The following is a 20,305-nucleotide window of genomic DNA, read 5'->3' on the forward strand; positions in this document are numbered from 1 at the left end:
ACATGTTTGCAGGTGGAGCTTGCTCTGGCCAAGGGGAGTCTGACTGCCCCAGAACTCTTCTGGGCTGGCATGCCGGGTGCCAGGTAAGTGTTGGCAGCGCTGAGATAGGACTTCTCTGGCTGGAGCCACTCCCCACCCCAGCCTCAAGGCTCTTTGTTTCATGAGCTTTCTCTTTTGCTACCCACCAGGTGGTGAAGAAGGTGAAGTCCATGCAGATGTTTCACATGCCTGTCATGTCAGCCATGCAGGGAGACCGGCTGGGCATCTGCGTCACTCAATTTGACCCCAAGCTGCTGGAGCGTGGCCTGGTGTGTGCTCCGGAGTCCCTGCACACTGTCCACGCGGCCATCATCTCTGTGGAGAAGATCCAATATTTCCGAGGGCCCCTGCAGACCAAAGCCAAGTTCCACATCACAGTGGGCCATGAGACAGTCATGGGCCGGTTGATGTTCTTCAGCCCTGCCCCTGATAACTTTGACCACGAGCCTGTGCTGGACTCCTTCGACTTCTCTCAAGAATACCTCTTCCAGGAGCAGTATCTAGATAAGGATTTGGCACCAGCAGTGACAGACAGTGGTGAGGCAGACAAGAAGACGGGCCAGGCCACAGAAAGCCGCTGTCCTCGGCAGCAGTGGGCCCTCGTGGAGTTTGAGAAGCCTGTCACCTGCCCTCGGCTGTGCCTGGTGATTGGCTCCAGGCTAGATGCAGACATTCATGCCAACACGTGCCGTCTTGCCTTCCACGGCGTCCTGCTCCATGGGCTGGAGGGCAAGGACTATGCCGAGAGCTTCTTGCCCAGGCTGAACGTGTATAAGCTCAAGCACAAACATGGCCTTGTAGAGCGGGTAAGCAGTTCCTCCACCCATCACCCTTCCTTGTCAGGCTCAGGTGGCTGGGATGGACACCATTGGGGTCCGTGATGAGAACCAATAGGAAGACCTTATAGGCCTTCTCGTCCCAACTTCTGAGGTTTTTCAAACAAAGAAACTGAGGCCCAGAGTAGCCGAGTGGTAGCCCTCAGCCAACAGAGATGGGGCCTAAACCAAGGCAGGGGAGCTCCACTGCACCTATCTCCAACCAGCCATCCCTGCCCTCACCTTGGTAATAGAGGTGGCCTATATAGGGCAGAGCAGCCCTGGTCCCTCACACAAACTAGTTTCAGACAGCAGCATTTCACCTGGGCCAGAAGCCAGTGGTATTAGTAGCCTCTTTGAGTTTCAGATAAGAAGCTGGGCCTTGCACCTCACAGCCTGATAACCAGCCCCTCGCTCTCATGGCCGCAGTGGGGGCTGAGCCTCCATCAGGCAAGGTGGCTGCTGGGTTTGCCCCCAATCCAGTCATATTAAAGGAGGGAGCATGGCTGGTCAGTGCAGGGCAGGCCCGGCCAACCATGTCCTTGGCCTGTGGGGAGGGGGAAGGGTGAAGGATGATGGTGGTGGGAGATGCCAGAGGGCAAGAGGTTGGAAGGTATGGGAAGGTGAAACAGTGGGAGAGGCCGGCCTGCTGGCTTCCTCTGGTTCACAGTCCTTTCGTGAGGGTAGGCAAATGGAATAGCCTAGAGCCTTAAGGGGTCCTGAAGTCCTGAGATTGCCTTCTGTCAGGTGGGCCCCGCCTACCCTCTGTATCTATCATTGTTGATCTCAGTGGGAATCCCTGCCTCCTGGGCCTCCAAGAGATGGGTGGAGAATGTCCAAACCTCTGTCCAAACCTCACTCCCTGAATGTGGGTCCCCGAGGGGCAAGGGTGGCTGTGGGTGTTCCTGGGACTTGTCTCTGAGCCAGGTGAGCATGGCAGTGCTGAGACCCCAGTGTTGGGAGGCTTAGGCTATAGTGGGTTCTGCCCTGAGGCCCTCAGCAGAGCTGCAGTTTTGTTCGTTAGATAGCAAGATGAGGGTTACCCCTCCCCCATGCAGCACCCTGCCTGCATCAGCATAGGCTCGGGCATGGGGTCTGACCTTTATCTAGTAGGCACTCAGGAGAAAGTATCAGGGCCTTGGGCACCCAGCTGTGGACAGGGTTTTCCACTGCCATCCCCCACCATCTCCTTCCGCTCTCAGATCCCCACGTTTCTCCTCTGGAACTCTGTCACTTCAGAAACTCACACTCCCCTCCTCCCTGTCTCAGGATTCATCCTGGTGCTCAGGCCCAGTTCCTTTCCTATCTTGCCTGTATTAAGACCTGCCCTCTGGTGGGGGACTTAGTAGAAGTTTCTTACTTGCCCACTCACAGTGCGTCTAAAACTCAGGATCCCGTAGTTTTATAAGCTCAAGCCTCCCACTCCAAGGCCAACCTTGCCCCCTCAGGCAAGCACGGTCAGCCTGCGTTGCTGGGCAGCATGGTCACCCTGCGTTGCTGCTGGAGTCCCAAAGCTGAAGCCATGTCTGCATCCTCTGCTCTTTGCCATCTGCCCCCCTTTGTTGTTTTTTTTTTATCTGCCCCCCTTTGAATGTTGGTTTCCTCATCCACAGAGCGGTAGCCCAAACTCCCAGCACCTCCAGGAGAGGTCAAGGTCTGACTATGGGGACCACTCAAAGGTTCCATCAGCCTGGGGCCAGCCCCAAGATGCTGATTGAAGACGAAGGTGATAAAGTGCATGTCACTCGTTCCTCTAGCTTGATTTATTAGCAGTATTATGAAGCATAATTATTCTCTGGTGAAATATCTGTCATAGAGTAATGTCCTACTTGGTAAGTTCACAGGTCTAATTGCCTCACACAGGCCTCTTGGTGGTGGAGCAGCAGTTACTCCCTTTGAGAATGAGGAGTGTGTGTTTGTGAGGAGCAAATAAACATACTATTGAATGCCTCTTGCTTCCTAAGGGCAATGGGGAGGGCCCAGGAGACGTGCTGACCCAGGCCCTGCCACCAATCTGGGGCATTCCTGAGGCCACAGCCCTTTTCTGCTTAGTCCAGGGAGGCCAGAAGTAGAGGCATAAGAGCCATAGACTTGCAGTGAACAGATCCCACATAGAAACCCTGAGCAGAAAGGCTCTTTCCAACCAGGGACTGCTTCAGGTGGGGCTATGGATGTGTGTGGAGGGGTCCTGAGACTGGAATCCTGCAAGGAAGGACAGGGCGCAGGCACCCAGGTTCCTCCTACCAGCTCTTTAAGGCTCTAACTGAATGGATACTTGTCCTGTTTCCCTTCTGGGCCCAGGGGCAGGAATACACCTGCCTCCTGCCTCCCTGCACCCCATCCCTGCTCTGTTTATTCAACACCTACTGTGTGCCATTGTTAGCTGCTTACATTATTTTGAATCCTTATAAAAATTCAAGGAGGAGGTTATTACTTTTCCTATGTATTTTTTTTGAAATTATTAAATAGATCACTTTCTCCCTTCTATAATTATATGTAAGAATTTGGGGAAAGTAATATATGCACATGGTAAAAAAAATAATTCAGACAACACAAAAAATTACTTTAAAAAAAAAAAGCGAGTTTCCCTGCTCTGACCTCAGGCCCTCAGGGCCCCTCTGCAAAGGCAGCCACACAGGAAACCAGCTCAAGAGATGTAACACGACCCACCCACATCACAGGATGGCCAAGTCAGGATTTGAACCCAGCACTGATGACCTCTGAGCCCTTTTCTTTCTAGCAAATCTGGTAGATTCTTGCCCAGTGAGTTGAGAGGCTAGTGTGCTCTCAAGAAGCTGGAGTCTCTTTGGTGGGAGACTTTTCTTCCTGGTAAGGTTGGTAAGCATAGAACTTGGGGGTCACGCACACTGGGCTCAGATCCTGGCTGTGCCATGTAACAGCTGTATGCCTTGGGCAGCCCTTTTATTTCAATATCCTCATTCCTTTGAGGAGCAGTCTCCACCTCACAGGTAAAATGGCTTTATATATAAGAGTTCAGTCTAGCTCAGGGGAGGCAGGAAGATTTCCTAGTACAGCTCACAGTAGAAGGCCAGGCTTATTCCAGTGGGCAGCCCTCTTTGCTTTGAGCAAGACCCAGAGTGCACAGAGATTTTCGGAACACTTGATTGGCCACAGCCTTTGCCATGTGGCAGACTGGTCAAATGTGCCAGCCTGGGCTTCAGTCTCAGCCTGACCAACCTCCTGGTGTGGAGATGTGGGCAGGTCCAAGGAATTCCACAGCTCTGCACCAGGGGGTGAGATGTGGGCCAGTTGGGGAGTGCATGAAGGTTGTGAGATCAGTGCTTGGCTCCTATTCTGCACTTGTTCTTTTATTATTATTAATTTTTAAGCCCTTAGAGTCAGAATAATAAATCCTGGAGCTTGGGGCAGAATGATATTCCAGTCCTTTCTCCAGGACTTCATTGCCCCTCTCTGAAGCACAGGGACAATCCCCTGGTCTCTGTCAAGAGCCACCCTGGACTGGTGCAAATGGCATTTGGGGAGGGAACTAAGAGTCATGCCGGCTGCTGGGTGTGGTTGACCAGGGCAGGGAGTCCCCAGTGCTGATCTTGCCCCAGCTGCCTGCCTCTGAAAATTGCTAGACATTTTGAAGCTACCACCCCACCCCAAGGCATACTTCCATATAAAGACATCTCCAGGAGCCCAAGTCATCTTGAAAAGGTTAAATTCAAAGATGTCTGGGTGGCTCAGTGGTTGAGCTTCTGCCTTTCGGCTCAGGGCATGATCCTGGGGTCCTGGGATCAAGGCCTGCATCAGGCTACCCACGGGGACCCGGTTTCTCCCTCTGCCTATGTCTCTCTCTGTGTGTCTCTCATGAGTAAATAAAACCTTTTAAAAAAAAAAGAAAAGGTTAAATCCAGTCTCCTGGGCAGGTTCTTCACCACCATGGCAAACCAACTCCCAGCCCCTGCTCCATGAATCTGAGCAGACTCCTTGTGTCTGCTCTACAAACACAGTCACTTTCTGGGAGCTCAGCTTGGGCCTCCAAGACATCCTCCATTTATAAACAAGGAAGGTCCAGCCCTATATGGATATATGTTGAATGGACACTTTCCATCTGGACAGACTTAAGGCACATAGTGCTTCTGAGCCCATTGCCTAAAAGACATTATTCATCCATACGTCCAGATGTTTACCTAGCTTCTGTGTGTGCCAGGCAGCAAGGCGGACAGAGTTCTTGTTCTCGCAGGAGAGACTGACAAGGATTAGTACCTTAGATGCTTTCAGGTAGTAGTAAGTTCTAGAAAGAATATAACAGTGAAATAAATACAAACTGCTGAGGATAGTACCTGGCACATAACGAGGCCAGCCATTAGCCTTCCCCGGGGTTTTCTCTTACTTTTGTGCTTCATTTGCTCACACTGGAGGATGGGTCAAGTTCCCCTGCAGAAGTGGCTTCACTCAATGGTGTCACCCAGAGTGTCGGTGGCCTATGGGCCACATCCAAGCAATTGGTCTTGGCCCAAATCTAATCATCTTAAGCAAGCTTTTCTTCTCTGGATACTTTTTTTAGCTACTGTAATCAAACACAATTTATTTAACTTACCACCAGTAAATGGCTTTCCTTGCTTGGCTAACAAATGAACCACTTGGAAACTTACTTTGTAGCCTATTCTCTCTCTCTCTCTCTCTCTCTCTCTGTTTTCTTTTGTGAAGAAATTCTGATATGATGAGATGTGCTGCTTGAAATCATCTCTTTTTTTTTTCTGTGAGCTGAGAATAGTATGATGTCAGTGTATGCTGTATTTTATTAACACAGCCAATAACAAACACAGAACTTTGCCATGTAGTTCAATAAAATAATAATCTGCATGTCACTGAGCATTAAAAGTGTGACATTAAAAGTCCACTTTTCCTATTTTGACATGGTACCTATGCACTGGTAATAAAAATGAATAAATAGAACATATGGCTGGGTGAGGTGCTGTGGAACCGTCCCAGAGTTACGGTACCCAGTACTACCCGGTCTCTGTCACAACTGCTCACCTTTGCCACTGTGGCACAAAAGCAGCCATAGTCAAGGTAGAAGCAAGTAGTTGTGGTGGGGTGCCAGTAAAACCTTACTGATGGACACTGAAATTTGAATTGCTTACAGTTTTCATGTATCATGAAATACTATTCTTTTGATGTTTTTCAATCCATTAGAAATTAGAAGAACCTTCTTAGCTCGAAGGCCATATAAAAACAGATACTGGGCAGAACTTGGACCCCTAGCTATAGTGTGTCCTCCCCTGATCTAAATGGTAAATAGGACTCTTGAAACAGACTAAGCATCCTGCAAGGAAAAGTCTAATCACCATCTACAACCACAAGTTCTCAACTTTGTCTTCATTCCTCAGGAATTAGGTCCTGGGAAGGGAGCTTTGCTAACAGATATGCTCCAGAGAGGGATCCCTGGGTGGCGCAGCGATTTGGCGCCTGCCTTTGGCCCAGGGCGCGATCCTGGAGACCCGGGATCGAATCCCATGTCGGGCTCCCGGTGCATGGAGCCTGCTTCTCCCTCTGCCTGTGTCTCTGCCTCTCTCTCTCTCTCTCTGTGTGTGACTATCATAAATAAATTAAAAAAAAAAATTAAAAAAAAAAAAAAGATATGCTCCAGAGGTCTCACCTCAGAGGGGCAAGGAAGAGAAGTGAAGGTGTTCTAAAGGGCTAGTCTTTCTAGGGAGATGGCTTGGGAAAGGGAATTAGAGCCCATGGTGATGGGGGAGATTCTTAGTATCCTGTTTTCAAGTAAAAATATAGAAATTTGTCTAAGATTATAAACACAGAGAAGGGGGAAGAAACTATGAATGGAACGGGAAAGCATAGCACCTCCACACACACAAAGGAAAAATTGGAATGAATTTAAACCAACAAAAATGAGGGAAACAAAAACATTGTTCATAAATAATCACAAAAATAAAAGGAACAAGAGTAAATAGTCATTATACTAAACATGAATGGCCAAATTCTCCTGCGTAATACAGACTGATAGGTTGGATTAAAACACAAAATCCTCCAGTTATATGCTATTTGTTGGAAACACACAATGGTGACCGAAGATTAGGAATAAAAGGAGGGGCAGAGAAATGTCAGGTGACTGAATATAAAAGGAAAGTATGAATGGTAATATTAATTTAGACAAAAATATTCACCAGGATAAAGAGAAGCATCATGTAATGATAAAGGGTGTGGTTACGAACTTGCACCTACCAAACCTATAAAAACAAAATGTTAGAAATCCAAGGAAAAGTTGGTAATAAGTGGAGTCATAATTATAGTGGGCACTTTAGAATGCAGATTCCAGAATTGAACAGGCCCACTAAACAGCAGATAAGGACACAGGGGTGTAACACAAGGCTACACTTGACTTCTAGATAGAAACAGAGAGAATACACTTTCTCTTTTTTTCCTGTGGGACATTCATTTGAAAAATATTTATAGAATACCTATGTGCTGTTTTCAGGGCTGGGGATAACAATAAATAAGAGAGACAAAATCCCTGTCCTCGTGGGACTTAGATTCTAGTTGTACCCGTGGCCACAGAGAAAACTCTAGTAGATTTTTTTTTTAAAGATTTTATTTATTTATTCATGAGAGACAGAGAGAGAGAGAGGCAGAAACACAGGCAGAGGAAGAAGCAAGCTCCATGCAGGGAGCCTGATGTGGGACTCGATCCCGGGACTCCAGGATCACGCCCTGGGCTGAAGGCAGGCGCTTAACCGTTGAGCCACCCAGGGATCCCCTCTAGTAGATTTTTACAAGTAGAAGTCACAAACTGTTAAAATTATAAGTGAAGAATAGATATAGATACGTAGATGTGTGTGTGCATTTGCTCATTTTTTCATGTGTTCGCAGCTTGGAAATTTGCAAGCAGTAAGTTGCTGTTCATTTGGCTAAGGCTCTTCCTCATACTGTTATATAATGTAGAACCCCTTAGTAATTTTCTCTTTCTTCGGGGTTTTTGTGTGTGTGTGTGGACTTTTTTGTGGTCCCTTGATTACATCGCAAAGGAAGCCTTAGATTCCCTTGAAGGTGACTTTAACACGCCTCTGTTCCGTGCCAGTCTGCTTTTTGAACAGTCAGAAAACAGGCCCAAGGTAGGTCCTTCCAGTAGCAACAGTCTGTGACTAGCATCCAATTCATTCTTTTAATTGTATTTACTTTACCGTCAGGTTCCTGTTTATGGCGACTCTTGTCTCTCACAGGTACCATGTGCAGTTTCCCTTTAAGCACAGGTATTTCAAGAAAGCAATTAGGTAAAGGCTCTTTCTTCACAGGTGTACAGAGGTTTGGCAAAGTGAAGGGGGGGTGGAGAGGGTTTCTGAACTGGGGCAGAGCAGCTAAGCCCCACTCCAGAGGGCCCTTCATTGCGGCCTTGTGCAGATTCAGACCCGCTGCTCCTCTCAGTGAGCTGGGCCGAGGGTCATGGGAAAGGTGGCCTTCCTGTGGAGGACAGACCCACATACAAGAGGGCCTAAGGGAGCAGGACTCCACTGAGGTGGGGGAGGGGGTCCGCTAAGGGGAAAGCACAAAGAGCTAGTGTGACCTTTGAGCTGTGCCTTGTGACCGGTCAGACGTGTGGGGTGAGGGGGGTCCCCAGGGCTAGGCACTGTCTCTGCAGAGGCACAGTCTGGAAAAGGGCCCTCAGCCCGGGAGCACCCAGCCCCTGAGGGATGGGAAAGCTCCAGTGTGTAGGTAGGCCGGACCACTAAAGTTGCCAGCAGAGCAGGCAACGCAGGTTGGGGGCTGGGGGAGGCTGGGGCTTGGTTCCGATTGTGCGGGAGAAATCCCTGGAGGAGGATCAGCCAGGGCAGCCTACAAAGTGGGTATCCACTCAAGGTCCCCAACCTTGTCTCATTCTGAGCCTGGGTACCCCAGGCTGAGTTGAGTGGTCTGGCTTCACTGAAGCTACTTAGTGTGGGGCGGTTTCCTCATGTGTAACAATTGCATGGGAGAAGGTGGGGCGGACAAGAGCTCCTGGCGGAGGACACAGAGTACTCTGTGCTGCCTGCCCTGCCGTGCTCCACTTCACACCTCCGCCTGCTGCCACACCCCAAGGGCCCTCCTCACCTCCCGCCTTGCCCCAGTAGCTTGCTTACACAGTTCCAACCACATCGTTTTCTCCTAAACAAAGGTGGTCCCACCAGCTCTTACTCAAAAATCCCTTTGGGCCAACCTCATGGCCAAGGTAAAGACAATACTCACACCTTAGCTACCATGGCTGGCCTGCCACTAATTGTGAAGTTGGGTCTCAGGGTGTGGCAGGCTGAGGAGACAGGCACACAGGACCAAGGGGATGCCTCTTTGTGACCAGGGCTGGAGGAGAGGAGAGAAGAGGAGTGGACCAAGTATGGCAGTGTCTGCAGGCACAGGGAATTCGGGTTCCAGCCAGGGCCCCAGGGGATGCTGGATGGCCCCCTGCACAGGTGTGAGACTTTGGGGGAGTCTCTTTCCCTCAGTGTCCTTACTGGAAAAACAGGGGCTATGCTCCCTATTGCATGGGCTGGTGTGGGGCAGGGAGACAAGTACATATAAAATGGTGAGTGCTATACCTGGCACAGTAGGCCATTGTTAAGCATTGGCTCTCTTCATTGTTATATACTTGGACTTTCCTGAGGACACAAATGCCTGGGTTCCCAGCTGGGGTGGTGGCAAGACACTGGCATCCACACCTCTCCTGCAGTGGGATCAGGCCAGGCATGCCGACCATCCTGGCTCTGGCACCCTGGTGCCGGATGGGGAAGGCCTTAGGGCTGGACCAGGGAGCCTGCAGCATGAGCCCAACGAAGTGTAAACATGCAGACGCCACCAGGAGTGCTGGCTGGCTTTGAAGTCTAAAGTACTGCTGCCTCCCAGCTCTTGGCTCACCCCACTCCACTGCTGATGGCTTGTTAAATGTGCCCAGGGCACTGGAGAGCTTATGGCCAGGCTGCAGACCAGCCCAGGCTCCCTGCGGTCCTTCCTGAGCAGGGACCAGCTAGCAGACCCCAGCCCTTGGAGGAAGTGGCACTATGATCTACCTGGTCCCTGCGGCCACTTTGCTAACTCTTGCGGCCCTGGGCCCCATCCAGCAGGCTGAAGGCTGTGTCCGCTCCCAGGCTACTTGAGAAAACAGAGGTACCCCCTGAAGCAGAAGGAGATCAGATGGCTGTCCTAGTGTTCCAGCCCTAGCCCAAGCCCTCAGCCCCTCCCCTCCCTTCCAAGTGTCAGCATCTGATAGTGGAGAGTCTTACTCAGCTGCTGAAGTGCCTGTGAGCTTCCTTTTAAAGATTGCTTTTTTGGTCGAATACAGACACAGGGTCAAGGCACTGGAAAGAGCTGGCTCTGGATTGGCCCAGCTTGGCCATAGACAAGTCACTCTTTCCCCAACACCCCCTCCCCATCCCCAGAACTGATTTCTTCTGTAAAGGAGCTGCAGTGGGGAGTTGATGAGATCACACTGCTGAGGGCCGAGGACAGGGCCTGGCATGAAGCAAGTGCTCACTAAAATGTCCCCTTTTTCCTCCATGAAAATATAACTGCCTTTTCGAGCCGTGCCTTGGTTCCTTATGAGCCCCAGACAGACAGCTTTACTTGAATCGGTGCCTGAGTGATGGAAGACAGAACCATGGAGGGAAGCTTGTTAAATGTGCCCAGGGCACTGGAGAGCATGCTGACAGGGTGCAGGGAACTGGGACGTGTGGCTTGCTATGGACGAGCGAGGGACCTGCCCACCCCTGGGACAGAGGTGGGCAGATGCCTCCTTGGGTGGGCGCCTTCTGTGATGCCCAGAGCCTGGCCTGCCCCGGACCTCCTCACTGGGCCTCTGCAACTCACTTGACCAAATGAGATGGGTTGAAAGCTGCTCTCCTTTCCTGGGTTGACACCACGGATTGCAGTGAGGTTGGTTGTCACTTAAAGCAATCTTTCACATTAGGAACCTTGCCCCTTCTCATAATAACATTGGAGGTGGATACGTTCACCCTGTTTTCCCAGAAGAGAACAGTGAGGCTCAAAGAAGTGATAAAGCCTGCCCAAAGTCCCACTGTGGCTGGTGGAGGAGCGGCCCTACCTTGCAGGCCATTCCAGGGCCTCCCTCTCCCTGCCATACCAAGCCATTGCCCTGTAACTGGGGAAGAAGAAAAGGTATCCTCTGGGCGTGATGTTTCTGATGCCAAATAAGGATGGGTGACACCAGAACAGCAGCATTGCAGGGACTCTTAGGGAAGTTGTCGATCCTGGTGCCTGTCAAGTGCCCTGGGAGAATTACCACCTGTGTGCCAGCCTCATTGGTGATCCAGGCAACTTCTGAGTTCTTGCCTTGTGGATCCCTTCCCTGGTTGTGTCCTCAGCGAAGATCTCGCTATAGGATAGAGGGTACAAGGGAGAGAACCAGAGTCCCAAGAGCAGCCGCCAGCATGTAGTCTGTGCAGAGTAGGTGTCAGCATCCCTGCTTTTCTTCAGTTAGATAACTCTCCATCTCTTGGTTTCCAAGTATGTCTTAGTTGTTCTTGCCAACACCCCTAAAAAACAAACAAACAAAAAAAAACCCAGCCTTTTCAGAGGAACACACTGAGATCAGGGAAGTCCCTTGCCCAAAGTCCTGTTGCTGGAAAACGCAGTCTAGACTCAAACCCCCCAGCCCTTCCTCTTGCTTTAGTCCTCCTCACAGCCGACTGAGCAAGTAACTTGGGGCCCCACTGCACAGCTGGCTGCCCCTCTTTGCTTGATGCCAGTTCTCTAATTTGAATTAGAATCATCGCTTCAGAACTTGGGCAGTTCCCAAGCCTCATCATGGAAGCTGGGCCCTGAGAGAGACACACACATGTAATGACATAATTATGTGCACTGGCAGCCAGGTCCCCACTCAGAGGCTGGGGACAGTAGGGACTTGCCCGGCGCATAAGCGAGGTCCTGGGCTTCCATGCGCAACCAGTGACTGCTCTTTGGGAACTCACTCTCTGGTGACTAAAGGCTAATATTCATGCAAACAGTGAAAGTCCCCACTTAGAGTTATTGTTGTAGCTGTGCTGGCCTAGGTTCAGCATTGTTTCCGAGGAGCAAGGCCTGCTGAACAAGTCCCACATGCATTTCTTTTGGTTTGACGTCACAATGATTGATTTCAAAATGAAAAGCCTCCAACTGTTTGTTCTCTGAAGGTTTTTCCTCATTGGATGTGCTGGTGTCCGATCTCTGAGGTCTCTCTTTTAGCTGGAAGAATCTATAACTTGGAGACAAGCCCAACCACTGGGCATGCACACATATTCTAGAGATGAATAGGGCGGAGAAAATGCATTTCCTCCAGCCCTGCCCTCTAACACCCAGGACAAACAATGACCCCAGGTCTTCCAGAAGCTTCCCAGAGATGCTGGCCTCACTGCCTCTAGCAAGAAGGGCCATCATCCATCCCTCTCTCTAGCCAGACTTTGAATGAAGTTACTCACACTGGACATCTGTGAGTCCTCTCTCAGCACACCACCCCCAGGAATATCTGGAGGGCTCCTGTTCTGGGGATGCAGAAACACATTTAGGCCAGTTCCTGACTTCCAGGACCACCAATTGGGGCAGCTGGTGCAGACAAATTGCTGCTGAGCCAAGACCCACACATAGGCCTTGTTCCTGCCCCTTCCAGGCTCTGTGGCTGGCTCACATCTGCGTGTGGCACCCTGTAGGGCTGGGGACACAGGACCTGCTCCTGCACCCCCCCCCACCTTCCTGTGTGTGGTGCAGTGGGGTAGGTCCTGAGGGAAGAAGAACCCCTGCCTAGGAAGTGTGGGACAGCTCTGTGTGAACCTGCCATAACTCTCTTAACTCACTTTGTAGATGGGGAGCTAAGGCCCACAGTGGTTAGGCCGTGGGCCAGAGTCTCCAAGACCACAAGACCAGGGCTTTGAGCCCAAGTAGGCTGGTTCCAGAGCCCAGGCTCTGGCCCACTGCACAAGAAGGAGCTTGGCATTCCTTCCAGAATTGGCCCTTCTGTGTGAAACCTTAAGAGCTATGTTGGACAATAGCATTCAAGTCTGTTCTTAGCTGCAGCTAATCGCCTCATCTCCTTCTGTCTTCCCTCATACCTGGTCCTCATCCTCTTAGCCTTCTTTCTTAGTCTTTTCTTGTCTCCAGTGCGCCCATGTCCCCATACATGGCCTGTACTGGAATCTTACCAGAAGGGTGACTTGCCTCTTGGCCCCATAACCATCGGTAAAGGAAAGCTTACTCACTCCAGCCTCATTTTGTGGATGAGGAAACTGGGGAGGCCCCAGGGGAGGGGGGGGGTTGGTCAGCAGCTTGCCTCACTGGCCCTCAGTGTATTTTGGGCTGGCAGCAAGTTGGCCCCAGAGCAAACCAGAAGCCCTTGACAGCCATGAAGTGTACTGCATCCACTGGGCTGGCAGATCTTCCTTTGATAATCAGGTGCTTGGGACGCACCTCAGTTCCTGCATATAGTGGCCAGGCTCCATCTGTCTTCCCTCTCTGCAGTTGAGATAGGCTCCTCCAATAGCTTGGGGCTTTCAGGAACTGGGACCGGCAGGGATAGGGCTGCTCTGCTGCCCCTGGGCTGGATTTGGAAGCCAGCTTGGGTGCAGCCAGTCATGGAATGACTCGGAGGAGTCCCGAGGGTAGGAAATGCCCTGGCTGGGCTCAGTCACTGCTGCCAAACCCCCACCTCCTCTGCTCTCTTGCCGTGGGGGTGAATGCAGGGAAAGCTGGAATGCATGACTTTGAGCAAGTCCTTTCACTTTGCTGAATCCCTACAGCACTTTTCTGAAAATTAACTAATGATGTGGAGGTGGCTGTCATCTGCTGAGGGTGGGAGGGGAGAGAAAGTGCAGAGGGCTGGATGGTCTGAGGGAGGAGGAGTTTGCTACCAGCTTCTCTAACTGCCTCAGCAGCTTGTGTCCATAGTGCCCATCTAGGCCATCTTCCCACTCCTGGAAGGATCCACTCAGGATGCTGGGAATGACAGTGCAGGCCATCGGTGGGCAGGAGTAGGGAGTGCCAACATTCCTGAGACCACACTGGGTTTGCAGCAGTGTGCCAAAGGCCCGCCTTCTCACCCATGTTGCCTGGCCCTACAGGTTGAATCAAAGACACAGAAGTTAGTGGGACATGACACCTAATCTGTGCTGTCATGCCTTCTGGCCAAGCCGTAAAACAGGAGTGACAGAGGCACTCCCTTTGAACTTGAATCCTTTCTAAACTGCCCCTCAGGCCCCTCCTCAGAGGGTCAGAAAAAGCCCATTCGCTCCTCTCCTTATTCCGGATGCTTAAAAAAATATTGTGGTAATGTAGGTCAGTGAACTGACCGGCACCACACACCAGCAGGATTACAGGGCCCGCCAGCCCGCACGCTGGCCCACTTGGTCAGATGAGAACATAAACAAGAAGGGCCAGGAGCCCTCGGCTTCCCCAGCCCTAGGCTTTTGTTTATGTAGCACTTAAACCAACTTTGGGGTCGTTGCAGTCTGCCGTGGAACCCCTGAAGCTTTTTGAAGTTCCCCTGAAGTTAATAAAATTAGTCTGCCCTCATTGCAAGTCCTTGGCTTGCAGGGGGAAGATGGATCCTCGGCTGTGTCTGTAGCATTTAGCTTTTTAAGTTAATATTCTATAACCAAGAGAAAGGGGAAGGCAGGGGAGAAGATGCAGTAAAAAGTCTTATGAAATGCCTTTATGCTAATAGGTAGCATGCCTGCCACCCCAGGGCCCTGGTCATGGTAGAGCCCAGCCACCAGGCCCACTGGAAGGCCACAAGATGAGCCGCCATGCTCCAACGTGATGAGGGATGACCAGCACTGAGGTGTGGGAGGGAACTAGGTACAAGGCAAGGCTGTCAGCTCCCTCTTTAATGAAACGTACCCCCCAACCACAAGTCCACTTGAGTGATTTTCTTTTGCCCCCAGAGAACCAAGAGTCACCTTCTGTCACCAGTGTCTCCCTCCCCACTTGCATATTGTGTGCATACTTACTGGGACCTGTTGTGGGTCAGGGCATTGTAAGATAGAACTTCCAGTCTGTCTGGTGAGGGACACAGATGGGCCTGGGGACAGGAGGTGCCTGCTTTGTGGGAGAGGGTCTGAAGGAAAGCTTGTCTGAGCGGAGCCTAGGAGAACTGAGTAAGATCTGGGGTGGATACAGAGTTGGGAAGAGGGTGGCAGGATGATCGATGTGTTCATTATGTTCACTGGCTCAATGATGGTAATGGTTTCATGGGTATATATGTATATCCCAAATTATCAAGTTACTTACCTAACGTGTACATGCTTATGTTATTTATCAATTATGTCTCAATGAAGTGTTAAAAGAATGAAAGGCCATAGGCAGGATGTACCAGCAATCACAGGTACGTGTTCCACATTGACTTAGGCATTCAAGGAGCATGCATGTAGTAAGTGCCTGTTGGCACACAGGAAATGCAACTGTGGAGAAGAGAGATGTGTTTCTGCTTTCATGGACCTTGGCCTGCTTGGGAGGAGTGAACAAGTAATAGATAAAGCATATCAGGGAGTGATCTGTGTTCTGAAGACAGGGACAGGACCAGGGTGTGCAGAGGAGTAAGGGCCAGGGTGCAGGAGGGGCCCAAGTCTGAAGGCCTTGATTGGAGCCCTTGCTGGGCACTGGGGGCCTGCCCAGAGATGGGGGCACCCTGTCTGCCAGTGAGCAGTCCAAAGGCAATGGGACGGAGGGAGAATGTAATTGCCTTCCCCATGGACATACAGGAGCCTCTTGAGGCAGGAGCTTTTGATTTGGCACATGGTAGGCTCTCAATAAGTATTTGTGGGAGAAAGGAAGGACATTATAAATTTGATGTGAATTTTCTGCCTGGATTGCCCATTGTATCCCTGTGGTGCCTTTTATAAGGTGGTTGTCTACGTAAGTTGTAAGCTCTTGGTACCAGGACCATGTGTTTGTCATTTCTCGGCCAGCCATGATGCTGGGCACATGCTATCAGCTGGCTCTGTCTCACAGGCTAGCAAAGGCCTGGGACCCACACAGCCTGCCCAGAGTAGCCCAGGGCATCCCAGCAGCCCCAGACCTGCCTGCTTCTCCATCTTGGTGGAGGGAGGGGGTCAGCATAGTCTTTGAATGCTTCACCCTAGGCTCTGCAAAGGCCCACCACACTTGGGTTTGAGCCTCCAGTGTACGGCTGGCTGTGGTGACTGCAGTTCCCTCAGGTCTTGCCTATAACTGCCCTGAAGTAGAAATGAAAATCCGTTGCAGACAAGGATGCTTGAGGGCTTGGGGACCCCGCCAAATGCCTCTGTCATAGGCTGAGGTGTTCTGAGTCAGTCTCTTTCTCCTAAGGACAGGTGGCCCCGCCCTCAGCAGCACAGGCTGAACTTAGGATGGGAAGTGGCAGTGAGCACCTCTGGTCATGGGGAACATGAAATAGCTAGTCCAGAGCCTTCGGCTCAGTTCAGCTGAACTTCCTGGGTCCCTACTATACCAGACTAGGCTGCTGAATGTGATAGGCAGGCCTGCCTCCCAGTTCCTGCCTCCCGGGTCCTGACTCCCAGATCCTGCCTCCCGGGCTCCTGCCTCCCGGGCTCTTGCCTTCCGAGCTCCTGCCTCCGGGCTCCTGCCTCTGGGCTCCTGCCTCCCAGGATCCTGCCTTCCAGTCTCCTGCCTCCTGGGCTCCTGCCTCCCAAGCTCCTGTCTCCCAGACTCCTGCCTCCCGGTCTCCTGCCTCCTGGGCTCCTGCCTCCCAGCTCCTGCCAGGCTGGAAACGGAGCTCCACATGCAGGCTACTCTGCTGGAGTGGAGACAGGACACCTGGGAGCTGGGAAGCCCGGGAAAACATACGGGGCTGATCACATCTGCTGGCTCTCACTCCCCATGTCTGTAGTCAGAGGAGCCACCTCCATTCATTTCACCCAGCAGCACCCACAGATGGGTCAGAGCCCACAGCAAGCCAACCCACAGGGGAGCTCTGCAGAGCTGAGTCCTGAAGGACGAGGAGGAGTTCATGTGTGGGAATGAGATTTGTGAATTATAAAGGGCTGTGCAAGTGGAAATGATTATTCTTATCGTTATTTGTATCCGATTCATCCATCACTGGGGAGAGGAGGAATGCAAGTACCTTTTATCTGGCACTATGAATCAAATAGAATAGGATATGTTTTTCTAAAAGGGTTTTAGGGTAAATGGGACAGTTTCTGCCTTTCAAAACAATCCATCTGGGGCCCTTAGCCAAATCTTGGCGTCTTGGGCAGAAGTGAGATGTTTCTGAGGTTGAGGACAGTACAGCCCACAGGGGTTCCCCCATGAGGCTCAGCCTCAGGAGGAGAGGACATGGAGGTGGCAAGTCCCACCATTGGCAGTGCTTCTGGCCTCCACAGTGCTGCCTGGGCTAGCTCCAGCTCAGACTCGACCCCGGTCCCCAAAAGAACCCAGGCCAGTGCACAGGGCCTGGAGAGCAAAAGGAAGCCTCCCCCATTTCCCCGGTGGCAGCTGTGTGGGACCCAGCATGCTAGATGCCAGATGGAGCAGGAGTTCTGCTCCAAAGTAGCAGCAAATCTCAGGAAGAAGCTCTGTGTTAGACCTTCTGAGATCATCTGGGAGAGGGTCTAGTCCGTAACGTGCGCCCATGCGCGCATAGACACACGCGCGCACGTGCCCCTTTTTCTCTTTCTTTGACTCGGAGGCCTGGCACCTTCCTGGCATGGGCCCTGCAAAGGAGCTGGGCAGGGCAGGGGAGGGGAGGCTACCTGGTGGGGGCTTTAGGTGCCATGGAAGGAGCCATGCCACCTTCCCTGAGGGGAGTATGTTGAGCTGCCAGAGGCCACAGGAGGGGAGAGTGACACTTCAGCCTTCCCTGTGCTCAATCCTTGGGGAGAGGTTCAAGGTGAACATAGCTCATGCTGAAATCAGGGCTCTCCAGGTTGGCTTTTTTATGCACACACATGTCCCTTTTGTCAGCCTGGGCCTCCATGAATAGGCGAGGGGCATAGGTTCAGCAGCAGAGGGTCTGGCCAGGGGGCAGCCAAGGAAGATGGGGCTTCTGCCAGGATCGAGGTAGGAGGGCATCATTCAGAGGGCACAGTGGGGCTGTAGAGTAGATGTGGGCCAGGCCAGGAAGAGGCTCTGACAAAGTGAGGAAAGCTGTGGCTGAAATACATATGTGTGTACTGAGCTGGAGGAGCAGAGCCTGGGTTCTCAGACACTGCTAGGAAGGAAAACCAGGGAGAGGGTGAGGTGAGTTCTAGAAAGCCTTGCTGCAGGTTCAAGAGTGGATGTCCTCCTCTCAGGTTCCAAGAGTGGATGTCCTCCTCTCAACCTGGGATGCCCATGCAAGCTTTCCTCAGGAGTGCTGCCAGCCATCATTAGCCAAGTGCTCGGGGACAGGCAGGGTGCAGTGGCCGTGGAGAGGCAGGTACTGGTAGGGCGATTGTGGATTCTGAGCTCCCTTAGCCCTGGGAGTTCTGTGACCTTAGATGGATGGCCTGACTGCTGTGCCTCCCTCCTGCTGCTGCCGTAGTGCTAAGTGTGATCCACATAAAGCTCTAGTAGGGGGCCTGGCTGCTCAATAGAAGTCATGGTGGTGATGAGGGCTGGTCTCCACGTAGCTCCAGTGTGTTCCATTGTCAGTGAGATGGGCAAATCACCAGGTAAGGGGTTGGGGGGAGGGGGATGGTAGCAGCGGCAGATCTGGCCTCCTCCACACACTGATGCTCTCTCTGGGGCTGGGTGTGTGGGGACAGGTGATGGATGACCACAGCGTGATCGGCCGTTCCCTGTTCAAAAAGGAGACCAACATCCAGCTCTTCGTGGGCCTCAAGGTACACCTGTCCACTGGGGAGCTGGGGATCATTGACAGCGCCTTCGGCCAGAGTGGCAAGTTCAAGATCCACATCCCTGGTGAGTGCAGTTGCTTCCTACCACTGGCAGGCACTGTGCAAACATGGCGAGATGGTGGAGACAGTGCATGGACAGTGCTCCTTGGCTCAGGATGCTCAGCCTGCCTGAGCTGACACACAGGGCCCAGCCCACTCAACATCATGGCCTCTGGTCCCACAGGCTTTTGGTTGGAGAGCCAGGGTGGGTCCTGGAAGTGCCTGGTTTGGAATCAGCCTCTGTTCTGAGCCAGGGTCAGAGTGTGAGTCTGAGCTCCTGCTCCACTGTTACCACACAGGGCTGACCTTGGATGAATTACCCACCTTGTCTGTGAAATGCAGTACCGATATTGATCTGATAGGTGCTTTGGAGGAAGAGTTGGTGAGAGAGACCACCAGGGGCCTGACATACTGCCCCAGTAGCCAGTATGGTTTCCCAGAATATGAGTTGCCACCTATGTTTTTGCCCAGTGGAGACCAGTAGGTGCTGAGCTTCTGCACAATCTGAGTTGGGACTTGTCCATGGCAGGATCAAGGGGGTGCAATTGTTCTTGGGAAGAGAGCCCTTGGATCTCTTTCATTCAGCCCTCTCTTCCATCACTCCTGCACTTACCCCATACCCATCTTTTGGAGGTCCTACCGCACACCAGGCAGGCTGTGGTGCTTGGGGGAGGGGACAGGTGGGAATACATTCAGTGAGTACTATACCTCGCAGAAAAAGTAAAGCAGGGAGAGGAAGAGAATCACTGTGTGTGTGCCTATGGACAGGCAATCAAGAAAGACCTCTCTGAGGAGGTAACCCTTGACTACAGCCCTGACCAAAGGGAAGGAGGGAGCCCCACTGACATCAAGGGAAGGAACACTTCAAGCTCCTGTCCTGTCCTCTCCACTGATCTGGTCATTACCTCAACCAAACCAGTGTCCACGCTGCTCTGCTTCAGCTTCCAAGGAGCACACATGGGTCATGAACGGGGCAGGCCAAGGTCCACACCTCCATTCCCAGAGCCCTGGGCCTGTACCTGTGGGGGCTTACTAGGAGGATAGGAGGGGAGCTACCTGGGGCTAGGGGAGCCGCACCCTGGAATACATCTCTCCCCCTGCTGGTCCAGACAAGGGAAGGACAGCACTGTCTGTTCCTTTTTGGGGGTGTGTAGGATCATGTCGACGCTCCACTCAGCTCCCTTCCTTTAGCCCAAGGCCAGCTCAGAGTTAGGGTGTTCCCAGAACAGGCCAGAGTACAAGAGGAGGCTTGTTTGGGGGCCCTGGGTGCTGGGGTGGGAGTACAGGGAGGGAGACACAGTACCGCTGCTTCAGTCGACTCAAGTTCACATTCCTTTGTAGGTCAGTGTTGCCTTTTTAATAGGTCTGCTTCCTGTTTGTGGCTTTTAAGCTTTTTATTAAATATAACTGGTCAGATTCCTTCATCCCACCCACCCCACTGCTCACCCTCCTCCTGCTTGTCTTTTCCTGTGGATTCCTTCCATAAAGAATTACTTTTAACCTTTTTGAAGGGTATTAATTGTAGAAGAATCTTCAGTGAACCTGAGACACCCAGTGCCAGGTGGAGGAGGAGGAGCATTGCTGGCCTCAAGCTGGATGTGCCAGAGTGTGGAGGCTGAGGATTTTGGCCTTGCACGATTT

The 20,305-nt window shown here is 51.8% G+C and overlaps 1 protein-coding gene across 9 annotated transcripts in view; it reads left to right on the plus strand.

Annotated features, from left to right (window-relative positions):
- EEFSEC (eukaryotic elongation factor, selenocysteine-tRNA specific) overlaps positions 1–20,305 on the plus strand; it is a 266,024-nt gene that overhangs the window by 201,289 nt on the left and 44,430 nt on the right. For 8 of the 9 annotated variants that reach the window (XM_038565476.1, XM_038565470.1, XM_038565471.1 and 5 more), the window contains 2 exons: positions 189–845; positions 18,533–18,689. In XM_038565476.1, coding sequence (XP_038421404.1) covers positions 189–845; positions 18,533–18,689 — 814 coding nt within the window. The remainder of the gene's footprint in view (positions 1–188; positions 846–18,532; positions 18,690–20,305) is intronic. The other variant, XM_038565478.1, reaches the window with a different exon arrangement.

The sequence above is a fragment of the Canis lupus genome, chromosome 20, assembly GCF_011100685.1.
Source record: "Canis lupus familiaris isolate Mischka breed German Shepherd chromosome 20, alternate assembly UU_Cfam_GSD_1.0, whole genome shotgun sequence".
NCBI classification, from domain to species: domain Eukaryota; kingdom Metazoa; phylum Chordata; class Mammalia; order Carnivora; family Canidae; genus Canis; species Canis lupus.